At 38.7% G+C, this 27709-nt stretch overlaps 1 protein-coding gene across 1 annotated transcript in view; it reads left to right on the top strand.

Moving 5' to 3' along the window:
* The window catches only part of LOC126235479 (diacylglycerol kinase eta), a 557124-nt gene that overhangs the window by 394407 nt on the left and 135008 nt on the right, over nucleotides 1–27709 (top strand). Inside the window, exons 14-15 of the mRNA XM_049944200.1 lie at nucleotides 1537–2905; nucleotides 22919–23095. Coding sequence (XP_049800157.1) covers nucleotides 1537–2905; nucleotides 22919–23095 — 1546 coding nt within the window. The remainder of the gene's footprint in view (nucleotides 1–1536; nucleotides 2906–22918; nucleotides 23096–27709) is intronic.

Here is a 27709-nt window from a genome sequence, read left to right as displayed (position 1 = left end):
GTTGGATTCAAATCATGGCTATGAGCAAGCCAAGGCATAACATGAATCTCCTCTTCATCCAAAAACTTTCACACAGTTCTCTCAACTTGAATGCATACATTGTCATGCATTAGTGTAAAGCCGTCTCCAGTAAATGGAACAAAAGGCTTTACTCCACATATTAGCGCGCTGCAAAGCTCCCATGCTCAACAGAGACCAGCTCCATCCTTGCAGTCACACTGATTCCTGCTCACACCATCAGATAACCACCTTGGAGGTGTCATGGATGAGAATGTGCAAGGGGAATATCTTTCTCCAGGCCTTCTTCATGCAGGCCATATCACGACTTGTTGCTGAACAACACTCACTCCTACTGTTGTAGCCTCCAGCTGCAATATTCGTTTGCAAAACATAGTCAATCTCTGCGATACTCTCTGATGGGTTCTGGTCCTGTAGCTGGTCTCCTGCATTGAAGTCTGGCTTCTTCTCAGTAACATTGGCCCCTCAAATTTGATGGTCTAGAATTTGTGCTTCAATGGTAGTGGTGTGACAGCCACAGAGAACTCTAAGTTGTAAGAAATGGTCTTCCCTTGTCAGTTTGCTTATCCCATGTCTGAGCCTTGTTTCCTTGCATAACATCCAGTTTTCCTGTGCATTATTATGGATCTCGAAATTATGAAAGGTGTAGTATCAATACTTCCGCAGTGTAATGCATGCTGCGACCATCTTCCATCAAAGCAACGGCTTTAGAAGCACATTTACTCCAAAAGCTTGATTATGAGATCCTACAAATGTGTAATTGAAAGGAGAAAAGAGAAAGGTAGGACAATAAATATTACAAGGGTGGGAAAACATTATTGCCCAATATTCAGTATTGTCTTTTACAGCTGGAACAGAAAATAACAATTAAGGCTAATGCAATGAATATGCAACACTTCATTGTTTTCTCACAAAGTGATGCCAATAATAAACCAGTAACATACCCTGTCTAAAAATACAAGAGGAAGTGCTGCATTTTGATTAAATAGATAATTACATAACATTCATTATGTGTTTTGTTTTTCATACCAGACATTGTAGTTGCATACAACACTTACCTGCAACAACTTGTCTGATAACTCTTGTCATTTCACAATGCTCTGAAAGTTTCTTTTCCATTAATTCATGTGCATCTTTGTACTAATGCTAAGAAGACTTCTGCCCATTTTTTCTGAGCAGAAAGTAGGGAACTTTATTTTCCGTTCACCTCCATACAAGCAGTAAAAGTGTTGATATTTCTCTGGTCCACAAATAGTATTGTGCTAAGTGCCTATAATCTTTATTTTCTGTCGAGTCCCCCCAAAGGCATGAAACACAGCTAGAACAAGTAAGCGGGTGTGGTAAGTAGCCCACAATGGGCAAATTCTTTGGTTGAAATCTCATAAAGGGGATTTGTATAGTATTAAATAGTTAAAAATTTTGAATGATTGCAGAAAACTAAGCATGAGTATTAGGTTTGTTAACACTTTTACAATTCCAAATAGCTGTCTTTATTAATAAGATTTATCCATCCTGCAGGTACTCTCTTCAATTGACTCAGCATCCAGCACTGAACCAAGCCCATGCCCATCACCACTTCTCACAGAACGCCTGACATCTATTTCACCTTTGCCAGACTTGAGAAGAGATTCAGCATATGATGAAATGCTTACACTGCCTGCCCCTGATGAGTTTGCTGATGCGGAAGCAAGAAGACGCAGCCTTGAACCACCAGCAGACACTTCTCGTGTTCCATCCAGCAGTCCCAGCCCTGTTGAGATTTTCCTTACAGTGCCTTCTGATGATGACAACAGCAGTAGGAGATCTTCAATGAGTGATAAAGAAGCTAAGGATATTGGAAATCTTATTGTCAAAGACGCAAGTAAATCTTACAGTTCAGAAACAAGTGAATCAGGAATGAGTGTTATCAGTCCAGATGCTTCTCCCAAAAGTGATTTGGACGTGAAAAGTGCTTTTACTGAAGCTACAGTTCAAGTTCATGTTCCAGCAGGAGCGGATTTTATAGACAGTAAGCCACAAGAAAACCAGGATTATCTTCTTAGTCCAGAAGAAAGAGAAATGCGGGAGCGTGATGTTGCCAGAAGAATATCTGTTGTGTGCCTTGAAGATTTAGGTCACATAGATTCACCAGAGACTACAGAAATGGAACCCAATAGTGAACAAATTGCAGATGATACTTTGGAGGATGACACTCTGGTAATAAAGCATGATGACCTTGATCTTGTGGTAAGGCACCATTTAACAGATACATTAATGGAAGGTGAAGATTTATCTGAGATAAGTTTACGAAGTGAACTTGTAGCAGCAGGTTTTGATGTGTATAGTGGTGGAATAGTGTCTTCTCCTGAGGATGAGACAGAACCATTAGTGAAAGATGAAATTCCTTTGGATGAAGAAAGCACAAACACTGCCAAAATTGTAAGGGGCTGCAGTTTGGCCCATTTTTCTGAAGGCAACGATATTGCTAGACGATCTTTTTATAAACAAATAAAGCCTGTACGTAAAACTGCGACTGACAAATCAACTATTCAACAAAGTGAGGCCTTAGCAGAACATGAAAGTGAAAATTTAGATGTTGTTAAAATTCAGATTCAGGGCTCTAACAATAACCTTAGTGGAGAACTAGCACCACCTACTAGTGAGGTAGAACATAGACCAAGTCTCACACCATCTGAAGTTGATGAAGAGTTGCTTCAGTATCATATAATGGGTCAGAAGGCAGCTGGCTTAATTAGCCCAGATGAAGGTCCTGGTGAGCGACCAAGTGTAAGCCCTAATATTTTCCCCCCAGTGATTAGTGTAATTGTTGACCCACCGTCTCCTGCACATTCTGATGACAGAGAGGCCACAGTATACCGGAGATTCAGTGATGACAGCACTGGAAAATGTAAGTACTCCATAGTAATGACAGTTATTTTCTAGTAATAGTGCTCTACTTCTAACACATCAACATGGATGTGGATGTTCAGTTGTGTGTTTCTCCCTTTATCGGCACATTCCATATAAATGGCTGCCAGACAGTAAGTAACAGTGTGGCTGGAAAAATGATGCCACTCCAAACAGTGACAGAATTTAGTACAATCATATTCCTTTCTCCTGTTTATAAAAGCTGTTCCAAGCACATCATCATTGAAGGACATTTTAAATCTTAATTTTTTTCTTGGTGTTCACTGAAGGATTAAGTCTAAGGATATTTTTGAGTGATTCTTTCATTTCTTATCTAAGTTACTTAACTTTTAATTCTCCTATTTAAAATCACATCTCTGTAATCGCTTAAGAAAAAAGAAAGAGAGATAGGACTTCAGTTCCACTTGGTTCAGAAGCAAAGACTGAAAAGGCAGCTTTCAAAGAAATTTATGACAATAGCTTTGTTTATTTAAAAAGAAAGCAAATAGCTTTAATAACAAAAAACAACAAGTAGAAAAAATAAACCATATGGAATGCTTGCACTCACCAAAACACCAAAAATGAGAGGAACACACAAGGTTTTTATTAGCCAGATCCTTCAGAGTGTGTCAAGAATACAAAAGATTGTGGAGTATATGCTTGGTTCAAGATAAAAGCTTTGGGAGTTTCAGTTTTATGTAAGTTTCTTCAAGGGGGCTGCTATTCTCTCTTTTGCTGTTCATTTAAAAGCTTTTTTTATTTCTTTTTTTCTAGATATTTGATTTCAAGGCCTCTTTTGCCAACACACAAGAAACAAATCCCCATCTATCAATAAATGAGAAAAAATATTCACAAAATTGTTAGAAGAGAAGAAAGTTGCTGATTTTGTGTCTTATAGTCATTCTCTCCAGAACACCAGCACACGTGTTGGATGTCTGTGTTACTTTAATTTACTGTGTTGCTTACATTTCATTTCATACCAATCTGATGAATTGCAATGTTTAATATTTTTCCCCATACGCCATCAGGTTCTTCTATTAATTTTCTACCATTATTTGCTTCTTTTCTATTCCCACTGTATTGAGAGGAAAGGAAATGTGTCCCACAAAAATACAAAATTACTCCATATATTTTCTATAATGTAATTTATCTAAAAACAAAGATGATGTGACTTACCAAACGAAAGCACTGGCAAGTTGATAGACACACAAACAAACACAAACATACACACAAAATTCAAGCTTTTGCAACCAACAGTTGCTTCATCAGGAAAGAGGGAAGGAGAGGGAAAGACGAAAGGATGTGGGTTTTAAGGGAGAGGGTAAGGAGTCATTCCAATCCTGGGAGCGGAAAGACTTACCTTAGGAGGGAAAAAGGACAGGTATACACTCGCGGCTAAGGAGGGGAAAAAATCCAGTGTGCACTCCGTGTGCATTCCGGGTGGAGTCATTCCTGATGTGGAAAGGGTCCTTCTGGATGCCATGAAGAGCACAGGGTGCAGCCAGCTGCAGGTGGTGGCACATGTCGGCACTAATGACGTGTGTCACTTTGGATCTGAGGAAATTCTCTCTGGATTCCAGCGGCTATCTGATTTGGTGAACGCTGCTGGTCTTGCTTACGAGATGAAGGCAGAGCTCACCATCTGCAGCATCGTTGACAGAACCAACTGTGGACCTTTGGTGCAGAGCCGGGTGAAGGGTCTGAATCAGAGGCTCACACGGTTTTGCAACCGTGTTGGCTGCAGATTCCTTGACTTGCGCCATAGGGTGGTGGGGTTTCTGGTTCCGCTGTATAGGTCAGGAGTTCACTACACTCAGCTGGCGGCTACGCGGGTAGCGGAGGCTGTGTGGTGTGGACTGGCCAGTTTTTTAGGTTAGAAGGCCTCAGGAAAGTACGGGGTGGGCTGCAACCTCAAAGGGTGCATGGCAAATACAGGACGTGTTTGGATCAAGGAACAGTCGGAATTGTAGTTGTAAATTGTTGTAGTTGTGCTGGGAAAGTCCCTGAGCTTCAAGCTCTAATAGAAAGCACAGAAGTTGAAATCGTTATAGGTACAGAAAGCTGGCTAAAGCCTGAAATAAGTTCTGCAGAAATTTTTATGAAGTCTCAGACGGTGTTCAGGAAAGATAGATTAGGCAGAATTGGTAGTGGAGTGTTTGTGTCTGTCAGTAGTGGTTTATCTTGTAGTGAAGTCGAAGTAGATACTCCGTTCGAATTGGTATGGGTGGAGGTTATACTTAACAGCCGAACTAAGTTAATAATTGGCTCCTTCTATCGACCTCCAGACTTCGATGATATAGTTACTGAACAGTTCAGAGAAAATTTGAGTTTTGTAACAAATAAATACCCCACTCATACGCTTATAGTTGGTGGGGACTTCAACCTTCCCTCGATATGTTGGCAAAAATACTTGTTCAAAACCGGTGGTAGGCAGAAAACATCTTCCAAGATTGTCCTAAATGCTTTCTCTGAAAATTATTTCGAGCAGTTAGTCCACGAACCCACGCGAATTGTAAATGGTTGTGAAAACACACTTGACCTCTTAGTCACAAACAATCCAGAGCTGATAGAGAGCATCATGACTGATAAAGGGATTAGTGATCACAAGGTCGTTGTAGCTAGGCTCAATACCGTTTCTTCCAAATCCACCAGAAACAAAGGCAAAATAATTTTATTTAAAAAAGTGGATAAAGTGTCACTAGAAGCCTTCCTAAGAGACAATCTCCATTCCTTCCAAACTGACTATGCAAATGTAGATGAGATGTGGCTCAAATTCAAAGATATAGTAGCAACAGCAATTGAGAGATTCATACCTCATAAGTTGGTAAGAGATGGAACTGATCCCCCGTGGTACACAAAACAGGTCCGAATGCTGTTGCAGAGGCAACGGAGAAAGCATGCGAAGTTCAGAAGAACGCGAAATCCCGAAGATTGGCTAAAATTTACAGACGCGCGAAATTTGGCACGGACTTCAATGCGAGATGCCTTTAATAGGTTCCTCAACAAAACATTGTCTCGAAATTTGGTAGAAAATCTGAAGAAATTCTGGTCGTATGTAAAGTACACAAGCGGTAAGACGCAGTCAATACCTTCGCTGCGCAGTGCCGATGGTACTGTTACCAACGACTGTGCCGCTAAAGCGGAGTTATTGAACGCAGTTTTCCGAAATTCCTTCACGAGGGAAGATGAATGGAATATTCCAGAACTGGAAACACGAACAGCTGTTAGCATGAGTTTCTTAGAAGTAGATACCTTAGGGGTTGCGAAGCAACTCAAATCGCTTGATACGGGCAAGTCTTCAGGTCCAGATTGTATACCGATTAGGTTCCTTTCAGATTACGCTGATACAATAACTCCCTACTTAGCAATCATATACAACCGCTCGCTCACCGATAGATCTGTACCTACAGATTGGAAAATTGCGCAGGTCGCACCAGTGTTTAAGAAGGGTAGTAGGAGTAATCCATCGAACTACAGACCTATATCATTGACGTCGGTTTGCAGTAGGGTTTTGGAGCATATACTGTATTCAAACATTATGAATCACCTCGAAGGGATCGATCTATTGATACGTAATCAGCATGGTTTCAGAAAACATCGTTCTTCTGCAACACAGCTAGCTCTTTATTCGCACGAAGTAATGGCCGCTATCGACAGGGGATCTCAAGCTGATTCCGTATTTCTAGATTTCCGGAAAGCTTTTGACACCATTCCTCACAAGCAACTTCTAATCAAGCTGCGGGCCTATGGGGTATCATCTCAGTTGTGCGACTGGATTCGTGATTTCCTGTCAGGAAGGTCGCAGTTCGTAGTAATAGACGGCAAATCATCGAGTAAAACTGAAGTGATATCAGGTGTTCCCCAGGGAAGCGTCCTGGGACCTCGGCTGTTCCTGATCTATATAAATGACCTGGGAGACAATCTGAGCAGTTCTCTTAGGTTGTTCGCAGATGATGCTGTAATTTACCATCTAGTAAGGTCATCCAAAGACCAATATCAGTTGCAAAGCGATTTAGAAAAGATTGCTGTACGGTGTGGCAGGTGGCAGTTGACGCTAAATAATGAAAAGTGTGAGGTGATCCACATGAGTTCCAAAAGAAATCCATTGGAATTCGATTACTCGATAAATAGTACAATTCTCAAGGCTGTCAATTCAACTAAGTACCTGGGTGTAAAAATTACGAACAACTTCAGTTGGAAAGACCACATAGATAATATTGTGGGGAAGATGAGCCAGAGGTTGCGTTTCATTGGCAGGACACTTAGAAGATGCAACAAGTCCACTAAAGAGACAGCTTACACTACACTCGTTCGTCCTCTGTTAGAATATTGCTGCGCGGTGTGGGATCCTTACGAGGTGGGATTGACGGAGGGCATCGAAAGGGTGCAAAAAAGGGCAGCTCGTTTTGTATTATCACGTAATAGGGGAGAGAGTGTGGCAGATATGATACGTGAGTTGGGATGGAAGTCATTAAAGCAAAGACGTTTTTCGTCGCGGTGAGATCTATTTACGAAATTTCAGTCAGCAACTTTCTCTTCCGAATGTGAAAATATTTTGTTGAGCCCAACCTACATAGGTAGGAATGATCACCAAAATAAAATAAGAGAAATCAGAGCTCGAACAGAAAGGTTTAGGTGTTCGTTTTTTCCACGCACTGTTCGGGAGTGGAATGGTAGAGAGATAGTATGATTGTGGTTCGATGAACCCGCTGCCAAGCACTTAAATGTGAATTGCAGAGTAGTCATGTAGATGTAGATGTAGATGTCTGGGACCATTACCAGGCTGGTTTAACATAAGAGATAGAGAAGATCCAACAAAGAACCACACTTTTCATCACAGGATCATTTAGTCAGCACAAGAGTATTACAGAGATGCTCCACAAACTCGAGTGGCAGACAGTTCAAGAAAAGTGTTGTGTATCATGTAGAGGTTGTGGCAGACACTTCAAGAAAAGTGTTGTGTATCATGTAGAGGTTGTCTATTGAAATTTCAAGAGTGCACATTCTATTAAGAGTCAGGTAACATATTACTTCCTCCCACATGTGTCCTGTGAAATGGCCACAATGAGAAAATATGAGAAATTAGAGCTAATTCAGGGGTTTACTGTCAGTCTACTGTTGCTAGTCTACATAAATGATATAGGAGACAATGTGAGCAGCTCTCCTAGATTGTTTGCAGTTGATGCTGTTATTTACCATCTAGTAAAGCCATCAGAAGTTCAGAACCAATTGTTAAATGATGCATACAAGATACCTGTATGGTATAAAAAGAGGAAATTGACTCTACATAATGAAAAGTGCAGGTCATCCACATGAGTACTAAAATCAATCCGTTAAGTTTTGGTTAGATCATAAATCACACTAACCTAAAGCCTGTCAATTCAACTAAAAACCTAGGAATAACTATTATGAATAACTTAAATTGGAATGATCGTGTAGATAATGTTGTGGGGGAGGTGAACCAAAGACTTAGTTATATTTGCTGAACACTTAGAAGATGCAACAGATTCATTGAAGAGACTGCCTACACTGTGCTTGTCCATCCTCTGCTAGATTATTGCTGGGCAAAATTTCAGTCTCTGTCTCCTCTGAATGCAGAAAAGAAATTTGTTGACCCCCACCTACGTGGGGAGAAATGATCATCATAATAAAATAGAGGAACCAGAGCTCTCATGGAGAGATTTAAGTGTTCATTTTTCCTGCATGCTGTTTGAGAGTGGAATGATGGAGAAATAGTGTGAAAGTGTGTCAGTGAATCCTCTGCTAGGCACTAAATGTGAATTGCAAGGTAGTCATGTAGATGTAAATGTTGATGACATTCTTCGTACATGCTATTTATGAATGTAATAAGAAAGGAAGAAACAGAAAGTGGTACCAGAAGTACCCTTCATCACACATCATGAGGTGGCTTGCGCAGTTAATAACATACCACTGTTGTAGCATGTAGCAAAGACATAGTGTTACGTTTATGGAGCAAATCACCAGTGAGTGTGAGTGTGAAAAACATGGATTTTCTTCCCAATTCATGGACATTCATTCTTACATTCAGATTAAATTTCTGCTCATACAGAAAAAAATTAAGAGGGTAGATGTAATTATAAGCCCAAAGGAACACAATTTTTGACTTATTTTGGAACACTCACAATAGTAGTCAGACGTAACTTATGACTGGACGAAATCTGGGTCACAAGTAAGATGACAACCTGTTCAATGGCTTGTCCAATTCAATCCATATAAAATGTTTCTCTCCACAGTATGCAAAAAGAGAGATTGATGTCCTAATCAAGGATAAAGTGCACAGCAGAACAGAATTAGCTCAGGACCAGAATGGCTAATAAAAACAATAGTCATGGGAGTTATATCACCGATGAAAATACAGCAAGATGCATCAGTGTGTTATTCTATGTAAATATCACAGACAGTGTGAAGAACACAGATGTATTTGAACAATGTTCTGCTGATGACAAGAAAGACTGATGTAAACATGCCTGTGCAGTAGATGACTTTCAGTTTAAGATTAGTAGCTTGTAAATGGAGCATTATATGGCATAAAAGTACATTGATTTATCTCTGGAACAAGGTTCCTTTGTCTTCAAAACTGAATAATATTGACCACCAGTTTTGAATCTCACATTCTATTGCTCATATTTACAAATGCCTTTCACGGGTATTACAGGGCGTATACACCCCAGGACAACCGGGAAATCCAAGAAAAACCTGGGAATTTTTTTAGAGTCCAGAAATTTTGTATTATTTTATTTGTAAGTAAACTTCTGTGAGTTTGACTGGTAAGAACTGACATTCTAACAAAGTATTTGATTTTAGCCCACTACTGCAGAATGATGCTGCAGCAATAAAACATAGACAAGAATACACAAGATAATACCATCAAAATAAAACTTAAGTTGAAAAGAAAATTCATGATTTACAACAAGACACAGTGCACATAATAGCATCTGCTCTTGGCAAAATGTCTCAAATGATTCAGGATGAAGACTACGCCAAACTTTGTAGAGCATGTGCAGAATACTGTGGCCAGTAGATGCACAGATGGCAGGGCACAGGTGGAGAAAGTGGTAATGGTCGGGGCTGCCAACAGGCACTGTAGGGGAAATGGCAAATGCTGGAGGAGAAGTGCCATTCTAAACTGAAGCATCTCATGTTTTTTGTAAATATTAAGCATGGCCCCTCCACACACACACTTGCATGATGACTGTTCTACTTTGGTTAGTATCTAAAAAGAATTCAGCCAAAAATGCAATGATTTATTTTCACCTGGCTTGTTAACCATTTGTAACTTTCAGAGAAGTGTCACGAGTGGAGAATTTTGAGTAAAACCAAAACCTTTCTCTTGTTCCCATGTAAAATTTGCTTATTTTGCCAAAACTCAACGGAATTTACACGGTGTCACCTCAGTAACATGTTGTGGAGATGCAGTTGTCAGGCAATACTGAAACAGTGGTTTATTAAGTTTGTTAAGTGAGGAACTGAGGAAAAATAAGATCAGTATCTTGTGAAGAAACACATTCTCGGTGTAAAATAAACAATGTCTTCACTTATGTTGCACCAAAACCCATAGCATAAGTCGTTTCACCAGCAAGCGAAGGCTCTTAAATATTGTATTCTTTCACTGAAAGAGTTTGTAATTAGTGGGTTAAAATGATAGATCATCTTGTTTTTGCATATTAACCATATAACAAAATACTCTCCTCCTTGTGAGCTGTAATTTTCCAAAATCTCATTTTGACCTCTCAAACTGTTTATGAAGTGTTGTGGATATTTAACTCAGGCTTTATCACTGGCACGGCGTGATTGCATATGAGTGTGCTACATCAGATCATTTTTCTCGAGGTTGGTGACAGATAGAGATCCTCACCCAAGTCTAAAGAAAAATTCTTCATATGCAGCAACATAACATGTAATATTCACCAAACAAAAAAATCATAGCGAGTCCTGTTTCCCATGCAAACTTTTTTTAGTTACACACAGTGTCTTACTTCCATGTAAATATCACAATACCTATGACAAATAACAAAATGATGGGCATGTTATTATGAAGCTGACATATAAAGCTACAAGTAAAGCAAAAATGAAATTTTTTACTGAATAATTTCTGTAAAATCATTTGAGAAAGGTTGCAAGGCATGCACCTCAATTCTGTCTTTGCTGACCAGCTGAAAGGTGGCAGACAGTGTCAGCCTTTGCTTCCAAACAAACAAATGAACTCCCCCAGAACAAAAATTGGTCACTGTATATCGGCCACCATATTCTGTGTGGACTTTCAACAACAAACTGCTTTTGGTGAAAGTGACATCACAATTGTTTACATTTTTAACAGGTCACAGGAAAATATTGCAAGTGGTGCTTTGAGAAGCATTACTACCAAAGTGAATTTCCTTTTACACAAGATGAATTATGTTATGCGTGATGAATTTCTTAAATCGTGAAACATTTCACTCTCGTTCAAAACATAACACTTTAAGGACCAGCCGCTTAGGAAAATTTCAGTTCCGGAGGAACAACCATTTATGCTATCATTAAAAATTTTACCAGTACTTTCATATTTGATTGATCTTAAATGATAACACACGCTAAATAAGACCAGTCTTAAAGGTTAATTTTTTCCTATTTATTTTAGTTCTTTCATAGATTACAAATTATGAAATAATGATGGCAAAAAGTATAATTATCCTTCAAAAATAAAGTGAAAGGTGAGTTCTTTAGCAATTTTACACATAACCAGCTTTTCTGTGGAAAAGTTGAAGTGCTCGATGGAACATGTATCCATCCAGGTAACCCACAAAATGTTCAGTGCATGGCAGTTAAATTACGATCATGCTTGTGAGAAATATTCATATGCTGCAATTTAACCACACTTTTGGAAGAAAACAAGAAAAATTTTTGTGACTAGTACTATGTGTAAAAGCTTAGTTAGCTTTATTTGATAAAAATGTCATCTAGTAGTCATATTTTGCAAAGCAAGAATATGTATTATTGCCCCACAGGCCACTCGGAGAACTATTACAGTCTCTGCTTCCGTATCATAGCATGGGCATTGCAACTCCTTAATTTTGGTATTCTTTGTTTGGAACCACCCTACTGTATTTGGTGAATTCATATTTATACTTTTGTAATACCAAAATATGCAGTTTACATGTTGCCACACATTAAAGATCTTTCCAAAATGCCTTGTGTTTTGCTGTGGGTGCTGGGAAGTTCTATGCCGACACGTTTTACATCTCTGAGGGAAAGTATATTGTCACTTAACACAGGAAAAATGTGCTTTCACTCTGGATATAGTGTATTTCCACACTGAAAAAGTGCATTTTCACCCAGTGAAAAGTTTGTTTTTTAACTAGGAAATCCAGGAATATTTTTTTCTTATTCCTGTATGCAACCTGTTTTAGTACATTTCATTAAAAAATGGTCCCTCAGATTTTCAAATTCCTGTCCTTTTACAAGGGTGGTTTGAATACATCTCACAACGGAATAGAAAAAAAGTACTTACATCACTGGATTTTTTATTTTGTTTTTCAATGTAGTCTCCTTGTAGATTAATAAAATTGTTCCAATGATGTTCCAGTGCCTTGATTCCATCTCGAAAATGAGTTTCCTCCAGGCCTGCAAAATAGTTGTCAACTCCGGCTATCAGTTCTTTGTTTGAAGTGAATCTTTGTCCACCAAGAAAAATTTTCAGTTTTGGGAAGGGATGGAAGTCTGACAGAGCCATATCAGGTGAATAAGGCAGTTGTGGCAACAGTTCGTACCTTAGTTTGTGTAATTTTACCATGGCAACACCACATGTTTGCAGGCGCGCGTTGATCCAGTGTCAAGAGTCACAACACACATCTTGCAGACAATTTTTTTCATTTCTAATTCTTCAGGTAAATTGTGATATACCCTTTCAGATGACTTACGGCAAGTGTGAGCAATTTCACGCACTTTCAGTCAGTGATTCTCCATGACCATTTTGTGCACTTTTACAATGATTTCTAGAGTAGTGACACATCTTGGTGTGATTCTGAGAACTTTTCAAACCACCCTCATACAATCTGGAATTCTCAAATGGCACTGTGGCTTGTTTTGAAACTAAAAAATGCAAATATAGGTACAGGAGACATTTGTAAATGGTCGGCATGCACCCAATTACCAAATGACATATTATGCTTTAAATGAATTACCATAGTTGCCAGTAATTCCGAGAATATTCAAACTGCTTTATTCACAATCTTTGAGCACAGTTTTATAAAAGTCCAGACAATTATATCCATTCAGTGATTAACATATTTAGAGCTGTACAACAATAGAGCTCAAGATGTTCATCACTGAACAAAATCAGTTACCTAAACTTTTAAATAATTGTGGTCAAAGATTATGAATAACATATTTTGAATGTATATGACCAGGGAAGTTGACACCAAATAACTAATTAAACAGCAAAGCTGTGCAGCGCTTCCTTGATAGATGATGTCTGCGAGTCCTTCAACATCTGTGTTTTGAATGAACATACAATCCGCTCAGCCTCCATGTTGGAGGTTGGATAAAAGGGGGTGACAGTCAGGCGTCCAAGACAGTTATGGTGAAAGGAGGGCTGGAACTGTGTTGATGTAAATTGGGGCTCATTACCTGACACCAGGAAGCATGGCACTCCCTCGGGGCACAGATGGTAGGAAGGGTGGCAATAGATGGCACCTGCACCACATAAGGGAAGTTCAAGAGGGGATCCACCAGTAGCAGCCACATAGCTCTCTAAAATGGCTCAGTAGAACCAATGTGGATCCTCCCACGGGTGGTCAAGGTGGGGCAATGGCGAAAATTGTTGCACAGGGACTGCCTGGTTGAGGTAGCAGGCATGACAGGAGTAGCACATCCATTCATGGTCAGCATCGGTGCTGAGCCAGTAGCCTTCATGGTAATGTCGCCGACTGATACAAGTATCCAAGTTTTCATTTTTCTCCTGCATTTCCAGTATTGCATCACAGCTCAGCTGTGGAGATGCCTTTGGTGGTTTATCCGACCAATCCTGGTGTGAAACATGTGGCCACATAAAAAAAAAAAAAGATGAAGGGTGTGGCTGGGCCTGTTGAAGTTTGCATCTCTGATGTTTTTCGTATTCCTGCCTCCAACATTCCTGCCCAAAATGTAAGACAGAAGCTGAAGTAGTTGTGCACTAACGTTTATGATCTCCTGCTGCAATGTACCAGATGCTTGGGTCAGGGTTTAGACTCTTCAGGTTCTTCTTAAATTGCTCCATATAACACCTCAGAGGAGCACTATGGGGCCTTCTGCTTGCACTCACTTCACTATATGAAATTTGTTTAGGAAGTATATTGTTGCTCATTCAGTGAAAATGACAAATCCATCTGAGTTAGTGATCAATAATGGTGGTTTCTACACTGTACATCTTTTCCTTCTCAAGAACAGTAGTGTTTGACACGAAGTCATCTCATTTGATGTTCATTGTGTGTCTAAGATTCTGTTGATTGAATTATTCTAGTTTCTTAAGATCATAGTGATATAGTGTCCAGGTTTCATAACCATAGAGCAGGGTAGAAACAACTGCTCAACACATCATCACTTTAGTGTATAGTGTCAGATCTTTATTCAGGAAGACCCAATGTAGGAGACATCCAAAAACAACATATGCAGCATGTATACTGTTCCTCCACACCTTTTTTTGATGAGCAATTAGTTGAAAATGTACTTCCTAGGTAGAGGAAGTGATATACTTGTTCCAAAGGTGTGCTGGAAACAAATGTATTGAAATCCAGAAAGGCAGTTCCAGGAGCTGTGCTAGTACCTTCATTTTATATGCCATACTAATTAGCACACAATGCTCAATCACCTTTTTTGAAGATCGTAACAATTGTGGAGTTCCACATATCAGCTGGTACCTTATGGGTTTCCCAAATTAGAGGAAGCAGGAAGAAGAATCTGCTGTTTAGAGGCAATCCACCAATCTGAATGATCTCCATGGGGATATTGTCAGGTCCATGTGCATTTCTCAGTTTCATACTTTGTAGAGCCTTGCTGAATTCATGAAATGCCAGTGGGACTGTCATACAACATTGTGTTAGCTGTTGTGGGACATGTTCAAGAAAGTCATAGCAACAGTAGAATTAGTAGTGATCTAAAATACTCTTTCAAGTGATTCAAGATATGTTGACTGTCATGAGGATGGTTGTACTATTGGCGGCTTTCAAGGTTTCTGACAAGGAATGAACAGGCCCATATATTTCTTTAATCCAGCATAAAAACTCCGCAAATTCCTGCCATCTGACAGACTTTGGTGTCCCTTGACTTTTGTTGGCACCAGTTCTAGATTGTTGTTATTTCAGTATATTTATAATTTTTACTTATGGACCGTCTTGACAGCAACTGAATAAAACACAATTTTAGTGCCATACGCGTTTCGCCTTTATTTTCTGCAAGGCATCATCAGTGGCAGGTTGTGTGGACAATTTCTTACATATTACGCTCCTGTTGCATTTTTGGTGTTGTTCTTCTTCTTATGAACGCCAATTTGCGGTTTTTTCCACATTCCACAGCACTATGCACTGAACACTTGTTTTAATGCAATGTTGAAGATGTTGTTATTTCAGTTTGACATTTCTGCTTGAGCCCTTGAAAGCGTGTTTTCCTTTACATGGAGGACTGATCTTGAGCAAGAGATATATAAGCATTCTGCTTGCCTTCGTGCACATCATCCCCTAAAGTGAAGCATGAAGGAATTGGAGAACGTGGGATGGAGCAGGTGCAGAATGACAATGCTGCATTCAGAGTCCTCTGTGGCCAATGTTTAGAAACCCTTTGTGGTGGTACTGAGCCTGTAATCCAACCCAATATAATTTCAAAAGACTGGGTTGGGCTGACTGCAAACATCCTCTGGCCACTCATTCTATACCACAGATATAACTTTCTGCAGAATGACACCATGGCTACATCGCGTGTGTTCAGGATGACTTCAACCTGCATTTGTTGTTAATGTTGGCCCAGGGCTTAACAAACTTTTTCTTGGTGATCAAATTCTCTGTCAGGACAGAGAGGGAGGCGGAACTGGGCATCAGCATTGGTGTGTTGGGCAGTGGGTGAAAGTGGATTTCATAGTAATACTCACTTAAAAACGACTGCCAGCACTGAAGACACTGCACAGTACTTTCCTGGAGCTTAGAACAATGCCTGAACAGTGAAATAAATGGTTTATGGTCAATCAACAGGTGACGAAATTTTCTGAAATTTATTACCCCATAAATGATAGCTGAAGTCTTCTTCTCAGTTTATAATTTCTGTCTTGTAGGTGATGGCAATTGGCTGTTCAGAACCATCTATGTGGCACAAAACTTCCAAAATTCCTTACTGGGACAAATCCATTGTGAGTGTCAATGGCAGGCATATGGCATCAGATAAGTGCCAACTTGATATTGTCCTGTAGGTGATGAAAGCTTGCTGACGAGCAGCTGGCCCAAAAAGTTGATGCCTTTCTTGTGCAAATGATTTAGAGGGTGTGCAATTTGCACCACTTGGGGGATAAACTTAATGTAATACATGATTTTACTCAGGAACGGCTCCAACTGTTTAAGCTCAGTAGGGGTCGGCACGTTAGTAATCACAATGACGTGGCCACATTTGAATGTGATACCCTTATGACTAAGAGTGTGCAGCAATTATTTCGTATTGGAGGTGAAGAAACTGCACTTTTCCAATTGAAGCTTAAGCCTTTTTCCTGGAGCCATTGACCATTGAGAAGTGATTTGAGGTTCTGTTGTGTTCCAGATGTGTCAACCCCATAACAATGATATCATCCAAATACTTAAGACAGTGCAAAACAACTTCACTCAGTTGTTCTAAATACTTTTGTAAAATGGCAGGTGCACTAGCAATCCCAGAAACACAAATGGTAAGCAACTATTCCTGTAGAAACCGAACAGTATATGTAAGAGTAGCAGCTGGAACTGTGCATTCTGGCCCCTGGCCAAATCCTCCAGGCGAGGCACAGGACAGAGATCAGTGTTAGATTGGGTGTTTATAATGGACTTAAAATCACCACAAATTCATAAAGACCTGTTAGATTTTCTGAGAACAACCATTTGCATCACCCATTAACTGGTTGAAACAGCAGAAAAGAACATGACAGGTGAAAAGAAAAAAAAGAAAATAAACAGGCTAAATCAAACATGTGAGTTAGCAGTAAAAGCAAGAAGAAAAACAAGAGAAAGATGGATAAACAAAATAAACAGTGAAAACAGTTGTGAAGAATACTTCAAAGTGCAATAAGAGACAAGAGAACTGATGACAGAAAATAATATATCTGACTTCCTTCCTTTAAAAATAAAAATAAAAATTTAAAAAAAAATGCGTAGACAGGTCAAAAAAGTAACAGTAGTCAAATGTTCCAAAATATCAAGCAAGTGAGATGTGGAGGAACAGGCAAGTCGCTATTCATTAACAGTATAGATATACAGATGAAACTTGGCAAAGAAATTATCATAGAAAAATTGACAGAATACTTCGCTAGTCTATTAAATGCTGAAGACCCAGAAGAGATGTTGCAGCAAACAGAACAAGAAAAGAACTATGAAACAGTTGACATTATTGAAGAGGATGTGAGAAAGGCAATAAATAGTCTGAAGAAGAGGAAGGTGCCAGGAGAATATCAAATAACAGCAGAGACGATCGAGGAGAAAGCTAGGGACCTCATTAAAGAGTTGACCAGACTAGCTAAAACTATACAGAAGGAGGAAGAGATACCAAGAGAATTTAAGCTGGCTATCATTGTTCCACTCCATAAGAAGAAAAGGAAACAAGCCTGTAATATTTATAGAGGGATCTCACTGCTAAAAATTAGCTACAAAGTCTTATCCTTGATAAGCGATAAGCAGGTGTCAGGCCAGGAAAATCTACAATTGGTCATATATTTACTGTGAGACAGGCATGGGAAAAATATAAGGAATTTAACAGACCAGTATCCACAAAATTTGCAGAGTTTTCAGAGGCATACGGTAGTATCCATAGAGTGATCCTGTACAACATTCTTAGGGAGTTTCGACTACCATATTTACTCGAATCTAAGCTGCACTTTTTTGCCGGTTTTTGTACCCAAAAAAACCGCCTGCAGCTTAGAATCGAGTGCAAAGTAAGCGGAAGTTCTGAAAAATGTTGGTAGGTGCCGCCACAACTAACTTCTGCCGTTGAATATATGTAGCGCTACACAGGCATGCTTTGCAGGCACAAAGATAAATACAGGTGCCAAAACCTCTGCATCATTAACAAAAAAAAAAGGTGGAAGACGAGCTTTTTTCTCCGCCCCGAGTTTCGACCACTTCATTTTCATACATTATCCAACGAAGTAAATACAAATTCCGTATTGTTCATCTTCGAATGTAGCAGCATTTCAATGTACTACGAAAATCCAACTGGCAAGACCATTTGGGATGTTTGTCAACATGGCCAACTCTACGTTCTGAATTTTTTTCTACCTGTGAGAAGAGATGGTTGCTAATAGGAACTTTTATGAATTGTGAATCACACGCGTATTCTCTTCACCATATTTCTTTCGTGTTTGCTGCTATCTCATTTAAATCCTTTCTGCCCAATAAACTACGAAAATAGAGTGCGACAACAGCAAACGCGGAAGAATATACATATAATAGAGGGAAACATTCCACGTGGGAAAAATATATTTAAAAACAAAGATGATGTGACTTACCGAACGAAAGCGCTGGCAGTTTGGTCTTTAAATATGTCTGCTTGTGTCTGTATATGTGTGGATGGATATGTGTGTGTGTGCGAGTGTATACCCGTCCTTTTTTCCCCCTAAGGTAAGTCTTTCCGCTCCCGGGATTGGAATGACTCCTTACCCTCTCCCTTAAAACCCACATCCTCTCGTCTTTCCCTCTCCTTCCCTCTTTCCTGATGAGGCAACAGTTTGTTGCGAAAGCTTGAATTTTGTGTGTGTGTTTGTGTTTGTTTGTGTGTCTATCAACCTGCCAGCGCTTTCGTTCGGTAAGTCACATCATCTTTGTTTTTAGAAGAATATACATATCATGTCATGTTTATATTCATATTATTCTTATGCCTAATAGTGATACAGTCAGAATTGAAGCACGGGAATTGACTAGATTTTTAAATCTAAGATGACTCTAATTTCTGTGCAGAATATAATTACTAAAGAGGCGTCTGCAAAGATTTTCAAACGGAGAAAAGTTTTCGCTAAACTCTCGTTCAGAACATCTTCCATGATACGCAGCCTATTATTTGGTTCTTGTTGATCATTATCAAAGAAAGCAGCAGTGTAAGTAACAACAAATAGCAGTCTCTTGCCATTGTTTCGCTAATGAGACGATTCCTCTCTCTTCCTCTTTTTAAATCATAAGCAGTGGTAGCGCGCACAAAAGCAACCCATGCCACGAGTGGCGACAGGCCGTAAACACTCATTATCAGAATGTGACGAACAATGCGTGACACAGTACAGTAACGCATTTTCAGCTTAAAGTGATGTAAACACCTATAACAAAAAGAATGGCACTTATCAGAAGAAAGAAAAATAAGCAATCGATTCAAACCAGACGAAGCACGTGAAAAAGGAAGGGTACCCGTATAAATATGGACGGAGCGCCTGACGCATAGCAATGACTACCTGGTAAAGCTTAACTGCTAAGCTTACGACAACCAAACTACTGTAGCTGTATCGTCATTTATTCGACCTAAATTGTGTTTCATATTACAATGGACCAACTTTGTTTCGATTTGGAGGTGTGGCCTAAAACTTCTCTCTCTGCTTCGAGTCTCAAACTTCAGGTGCGGCTTAGATTCGGAAAAATTTTTTTCCTTGATTTTGAGTCTCATTTTTCAGGTGCGGCTTAGATTCGAGTGCGGCTTAGATTCGAGTAAATATGGTACATGAGAAACTAATGAACCTGCTAAACGTGCGTACAACAGAGACAAAAGCTTAAGTAAGATATCAAGAAGGAAAGTCAAGGGAAGTGGAGGTACAAACTGGAGTATGACAAGATCATGCATTGTCATCCATATTATTTAACCTTGTCCTTGAAAAAGTTGTGGTCTAGATGAAAAGAGTGGTAAAGGACAACAATCTGAATGAAAATCTGCAGATGCTAACATATACAGATGATATGACAGCTATATCGGAGTCAAGAGAAAAAAAATGACAAAAACAATGGAGGACCTAAGCATTGATGTAGGGAAGGAGTGGTTGTGAATAAACCCAGAAAAGACAAAATTGATAGAACTAAGTAGGATGAACCACAGTGTGCCTGGGGATTTACAGACAGGAGAGGTGAAGTTGAAGATGGTTTAGAACTTTAAATATTTGGTATCATACTTCGACTGGAGGAATAATCTCCAGCGAAGTAAACCAAAAAATTGTTAATGCTTCCAGATCATATAACAGCCTAAAACCAGTCATAAAATCAAAGGTAATCTCAATTAAAGTTAAAATGAAGACATATGATGCAATAATGACCCCAGTGCTGTTATATTGCATAGAAATGCTGAATGCCACCAAGAGCAATAGAGAAATACTGATGGTTTTTGACAGAAGGATCATGAGAAGGATTTTTGTGCCAATGAAGGAAGAAACACAGTAAAGGGGCCTGAAAAATAAAAAAAAAAATATATGCTATGATGAGCAAGTGTAATATTGTACTAAAGGCAAAGGTTAAGTCACTACAATGGACAGACATGTTGTGAGAATGACAGATGATTCTGTTCCAAAAGTAGTGTTGCTAGGAAGGCCAGAGGGAAAGTGTCTCTGGGAAAGACAATAAACAAGATGGGAGGATGGACTACGGAAAGACCTATGACAACTAGGATTCACTAGAAGCAGGATGGGAGCTGCACTGGACGGGATCTGCTGGAGGCATCTTCTAAGACTTGCACATGAAATGCAAGGTTCCTGATCATCAGTTGAGTAAGTAAGTGAGAACGCTTCATAGAGATGTGAGCGGTACAATTATGGGCTCATCCTAACATTGGTTCAAAGAGCTCATTGTATGAATTTCATAGTGTGTCCAGGTCAGAAAAAGGAACTGTTTTGGACAGTAAATTGACTTGGTCAACTATTTCGATATGAAACTGGTAAAGACATCTAAGCTAAAAATGTTTGCAGCAGTAGTAGAGTGTCAAACTAAGAAGGTTAATATACCTTTTTTTTTTTAATATACGTAGCTGCCAGTGACAGATCTACTAAGGCATGATCTGTTTTCAGGTCCTTCACAGCAAATTAAAGCCAAGCTGCTAATATGTGTCCCCATTGATTAAGGACACGGCAGTGCCAGTGTCCAGCTGGAATTTCATGGACAATGTAAGCTTCCACTGTGCCAGGATAACTGCCTGGTGTGCAACTGTGATGATGTGGACCACTGTGCTGTCCCTGTGCCGTGGCTGAGCTTGCAAACAGCAGATCACCTGTTGACACACTGCTGTGAGGTGCCCTTCTTTGCCACAGGCCCAACAATCCATTTCAAGGTGCAGACAGTTTCTTGTGGAATGCCAGGTACCTCTGTCAGGGTAGGACTGAAGTTTTTTAACTCGTGTGAAGCACATCACATTGTCAACAATAGAAGGGTGTTTATGACCTGTACAGAAAATATTACACAAAAGGTCACTCAATGGTGAGGGAGGAGCAGAATGTTTGATGTACTTAGTTCTCTCATGAGATGCCAACAATACAGATACCAGTAAAATCAAGTGAAACTTAAAGATGCAAAAGGATGATGATGAGTTGGACTCATCCGCTGACTGCTGCTCATGATAGCGATGAACTGCTTGTGGATACATAGCTTTCATTTGTGAAAGCATGTTGAGCTACAGATGCAATCTCGAAATTTTTAACAATGTGAAGCAACTCACTGAGACTAGGATTGGACGTGGTCAAAGCTTTTGCTGAAACTTTCCTGTTGGCAGGTAAGGCACATCCCAATCAGTGATTCCACATACAAAACTCAGTAACCCATGATGCACAAGACTGTCCATGTTGTTTGTAACAGTGAATAAATTATAGCCTTAACAGAGCACTGAGAGCATTGAAAGACAAAGCACTGTGCTATAAACAAAACAGCTTAACTCAAAGTGACTGGGGGAGACTTCCCTGCTCTCAGAAGACTGGTTGAAGGCAGTGAATGATGGTGGCAGTGTAGCTGTGACCACCAACTGATGTTGTTGCTGCAGGACAGCCACTTGCTTTTCTTGCTGTTGCTGTATAGTTCCTGGTATTGCTACTGTTGCTACCAAAGTTCCAGAAAGTGATCCATGACACTGGCACTGGGTGCAATCATGTTACTGAAAGCATGAAAGGGTAAGACCTCATCACCACTTTTCTGTCTGCTTCTGACATGAATGTGTGATCTGTAAACAAAGCCAAGTTTGTTGAGAGTAGAATATTAAATGAAAGCCAAATACAAGGACAAGAAAGTCCATGTACAATGAAGGGGTGAAATGCAGTAAGCAGAATGGCACGATTGATAGTACCTCACACAACAGACTGACTAGGCTGAATCACAGCTGCCTGCCCTGCCACATTGCTGTTGCCGATTGCAGTCTATAGCACCTCTGAGCCACTATGAATGTTGGCTGTCGGCAAGGATATTAAGCATTCTGTTACATCCTTGTTAGAATAATTCCAATGTGATAAGGGTTCAAGTTGCTTAATTAGTTATTTGGTGTGAAATTTGCCAGTCACATACTGTTTCATTGATAATCTTGCTCATAATTACACAGTTCAGATAATTAATGTTGTTTAGTATTGAATGAATGAAATAGTTCCTGGGTGAATGGCTGGGTGTCAGTGTTCAATGGGCCCACTGAACATTGGCATTTTGCCATTCATGCATGAACTATTTCGCAATGAATTATGCTGGGTGAAGTTGAAGAATCACAATACTGCTATGATTTCTTCTCCTTGGTGTTTCATAGTAACTTGTACATTCTGTATTTTAGACAGGGTTGGAGATTTGTCAATGTAGATTGAGATCTATTATTTAGTTTCCTTTTTCAGTATCAGCAGCCTCAGCATTTGGAGGCACTCGTTGCTCACCAGCAGCTACTCGCAGAATTTCTAGTGGTTCTTTGTTTATGAAATCAGATGCATTTTCGAAGGAACCTGAGGACACTCCAAAAAGCAACAGACGCCTTCCCATTATCAATCCACTTGTTCGTCTCCCCATGTGGCCAAGTAAGTACCAGACAGTAAGAACTTCGTATTATCTTCAATTTACAAATTTCCAGAATAAATATATTTTTGTATATAGTTTTCTATCTGTTGTTCAGTTATTAATTTAAAACACACAACGTCTAATTACTCAGAAAAAAAATCAAATAAGAGTAGCGACTTATTGCCTATGAAAATTTACTTCAAATATGTTTTGGTACCTCTTTTTTGCTCAGTTTGTGGGATTGTGTAGAACTGCTCTTCAGCTGTAAAGTCAGCGGATGAGCATGAGATCAGTGTATTTGACCACCTTACTCAAGCATCTTCTCTTTGCCAGAAAAACAAATTAGATTGATTTATGTTTGTATTTATTTTGGAATACTTCTTTCTCTTGCAACTCACCAGAAAGAATTTTTACAAGCCAAGCTTTTCAAAGAGATGTGAAAGAAAACTAAATGAAAAATAATGGTGATGATGGATGTGTGGGGAAGGATGACAGGATGTAGTAGAAGTAGCTTTATTCATCCGTAGATCTCTTTTTACAAGGATATAGGACATGTCAAAGTATTTACAAATTTAGATCAGTTTAAAATAAGCTAACTCATATACACATATTTACAGACTTCTAGTTAGAGACAATCATTAGATTTACTCCTGATATATAATATTTTTTTACAAATAACTTATTAAATAATGTAATGCCACAAGGTTCACTCATACCTCACTGTCAGTCACTGCACACACTACACACACATTGTTTTATAACACCTCACACACACACACACACACACACACACACACACACACACACACACACTGGTGATCTCTGGGCCATTTTCTGTACCACAACTTCCCATGTGATATCCTGAAAAACTGAGTCAGCATCCCTCCATAATGAGTGAGATGCTGAGCTCAGAAAGAGGAAGAGGTGTTTGTATTGTGCTATGCATAGCTTGGGGGTAGGTATTTCTAGAAAGGAAAGAAAGAAGGGAAAAAAATAAAGTGAAGGTGTTATGTGGAATGTTGGATATTTTATAATCATTATTATTATTATTTATTTGTATAACATTTTTTATCAGACCCCTACTCTGTTTTAGCTAAGTAATCCTTCAATGTATAAAATGTATTGCATAACAGGTTCTTTTTAGCTGCCTTTTTAAATAAATGTATTTTGGCAATTTCTTTAATCTCTTTTGGTAATTTATTGTACAGTTTTATTCCTTGGTTGAAAATGCTGTTTTGATTTTTATGTTTATTTTTTCTTGGTAAATGTAAGTTAAGTCTATCTCTTGTTGCATGGTCATGGACAGACCTGTTTATGCAGTAATTACCAATGTTATTTTTGACGTGTACAACTGACTGGTAAATGTATTCACATAGAGCAGTTAAAATCCCCAGTGTTCTGAACAGATCTTTACAATGAGCTCGACTAGTATTTTTGCTCATTATTCTTATGGCTCTTTTCTGGAGTTTGAAAATTGTGTTCATATTTTGTGCATTGGTTCCCCAAAAAAGAATTCCATAGCTAAGAATTGAGTATACATATGAATAATATGTAACTAAAAGACACTGCATGTTACACACCGATGATAGGATTCTAAGAGCATAACATGCTGATGACATTCTGTTTGCAAGTACCTTTGTGTGTTCACGCCATTTCAACTGAGAATCAATATTCATTCCTATAAATTTTGCATTTGTTACACAGTCTATAGAGTGCCATCTACATTTAAAATCATCATTTTTCCTCTTCAAACTGAAATTCATGGCATTAGTTTTCTTTATGTTCAATGTCACTTTATTGCTTGTTGACCAATCATAAACTTCCTTGAGAGTTTCATTTGCTTTCTCAGCAAGAAGTTCTCTTGTTTTCTCAGTGACTATAATATTGCTGTCATCAATGAAGATAATTTTTTCACCATGAGTAACACTACTGGGAAAGTCATTGATGTATATCAGGAACAGTATTGGTCCTAACATGCTACCTTGCGGAACCCCTATATTATTAATGTATTTTGGTTCTGATTAGTGTTCTACTAAATGTTTGGATCTATTTGAAGTATGTGTTATCTCTACTCTTTGTACCCTACATACAAGGTATGATCGAAACCAGTCGTTAGCTACCCCTCTTATTCCCAATGCTTCTAATTTATTTAATAGAATCATGTGGTCGGCCATATCAAACGCCTTAGAAAGATCCAAAAATATGCCTGTGGCACACTTATCTTTATCAAGAGCATCAAGTACAACTTTTGTGAATTCTACTATGGCTGACTCCGTATTTTTGCCACTTCAGAAACCAAACTGTGATTCAATTAAATGATTGTATTTATTCAGGTACTTTATTAATCTGTCTTTCATAATTGCTTCTATTATTTTTGAGAAAGCTGACAGCAGGGAAATGGGCTGGTAATTTTCTATGTCTTATGCATTACCTTTCTTAAGGAAAGATACAACTCTTGCCTGTATTAACTGCTCTGGAAATGTCCCTATGCGGAGGATTCATTTATTATATTTGTTAAGGGGCCTTGTATAATCACTATGCATTGTTTCAGTACACACATTGGTGCTACATCTAAGCCTACTGACTTTTAATTTTTTAGTTTTTGAATTGTTGTACTAACTTCATTCTCTGTGGTTGGAAGTAACATCATTGTATTTAGTGCAACATTATTTACAGGTGTTGTATTTGTTCGGGCCAATTTTTGCTGAAACTTCTCTGCATTATGAGAAAAATGCTCGTTTAGATAGTTTTCTAATTGCTGTGGATCCTTTATTACTTTATTCCCCTCCCTCAGAAGTATCAAACAATGGAAAATCCAGGATGTAATGTAACAATACCAGAGAAGGAAAGTTGCTACTCACCATATAGCGGAGATGCTGAGTTGTGATAGGCACAAGAAAAAAAAGGCCTCAATGGCTGAAAGTTATGATTGTGTGAATCTTTTTATTGTGCCTATTGCGGCTCAGCATCTCCGCTATATGGTGAGTAGCAACTTCCCTTAGAAGTATGTTGTTCTGTGTTTGTTTGCCTCTCCCCATTTCCTTTTTTATAACATCCCAGACTGCTTTGCATTTATTCTCTGCATTATATATTATTTTGTCATTAAATGGCTTTTTTGTAGCAGTCAGCACCTTCCTATAGATCTTTTTGTATCTATGATAGAAATTTAAGAATTCTGGATCATTGCAAATCTTTTTCATGGAGCTGAGGTGTTTAAGTGTTTGGGAGGACTTCTTAATAGCTGCAGAAGTGATTAACATAGAGTTGAAGCTTTATGGGAGGAGGGATCAAGATCATGGTGAAGAGGAAGTTCCCATCTATGAAGTTCTGGTACTGGAAGGGAGAATTTTGCAGCATTCTTTGACCTTTCTTTCCTTGTCTGCATCTTCTCTGCTCGTTGCTCCATCTTTCAGTTTTAACTGTTACTACCCATTTACATCTCATAAGGCTTGTTATTCTCAGTCTAGTCATCATATGTCTCTTACTTGCAGTTGTCCTCATTGCCACCCCTCTAGCTCTGGTGTATTCGGACTTCATCTGTTGCTAACATTTCACTGTTGATTTTTCTCTCATCCTACCTCTGTGTTCATGGCCTGAAGTGATTTTTCTTGGTTATTTCTTTTTAGTGTTGTTGCCTCCAACCCCTTTCTGCATATTTTGTCAAGTGAACTCCCAGTTGTGACATGTTAGTTTATTATTATTATTTTTTATGACTGTTTGTTAGGTGCTTCTGGCACAACTTTATAAGCTGAGTGTTTGTTTTTTCTATTTACATGTAATTGAAGTTCTAATCTGAAAAGATGGCTTCGAATAGCAGTAGTTGCATAATGACATTTTGCAACAAGAGTTTCCCTTTACAAGGGGAAGAAAAGGGGAAAAATTAAACCAATAAGATAGCATTTGCTGGAAAAGGTAAACAGCTAATCATATGTTGATAACAGAGATCAAGTCAAAATTCTCTCAGGAAAAACTGAGTTAAAGAAGTTTAGATTATAAATAGAATACTATGAAAGCACAAGCAAATCTGAACTATGCTTCAAGAAAGGTGCATAAAGTGTAGAAATAAGAAAGAGATTATTCGTATGCAAAAACTTCATATTTAAGGAAGGAGCTGATTGGTTCAATTTAAATCAGAAGTAAGTGCCACAATACACAAGAAGTTGGGAAGATAGAACAGTCACCATGAATTAGATTCCAGTTAATACAGAAGAGAAAAAGAAAGCAAATATTGTAATGTTAAGTTATAAAATGCCACCTGCTTCCTCTCCTACAACATAGTATTAACTATTTTTACTCTCTTATTTCTAGGGCTGCCATACATATTATCTATGCCCAAGAGCATATGCAGGATCTGTGCTAGGAGAGTGGGTGGGAGCAGATCTCCTATTAGTTTTGTGGAAAAGGGAGAGGTGGAGGAATTTAAGCACAATCTTCAACAAAATAAAACTCAAAATTATTGAAAAAAAATGGTGCTTATTAATGACCAAACATACTAATACAACCACTTTATAATAGTTTCTGCTATTTACAGTGTGCTTAACTGAGAAAGGATAGTCTGTATGAGATTGGCACATAATATTTTGCTGCCATGCAGATAATGTTTAGGTTCATATGAATAATTTCTGTTTCACATT

This window comes from Schistocerca nitens, chromosome 2 (assembly GCF_023898315.1).
Source record: "Schistocerca nitens isolate TAMUIC-IGC-003100 chromosome 2, iqSchNite1.1, whole genome shotgun sequence".
Lineage (NCBI taxonomy): Eukaryota > Metazoa > Arthropoda > Insecta > Orthoptera > Acrididae > Schistocerca > Schistocerca nitens.
Note: the sequence above shows the minus strand (reverse complement) of the source record. Positions and strands in the feature narration are given on the sequence as shown.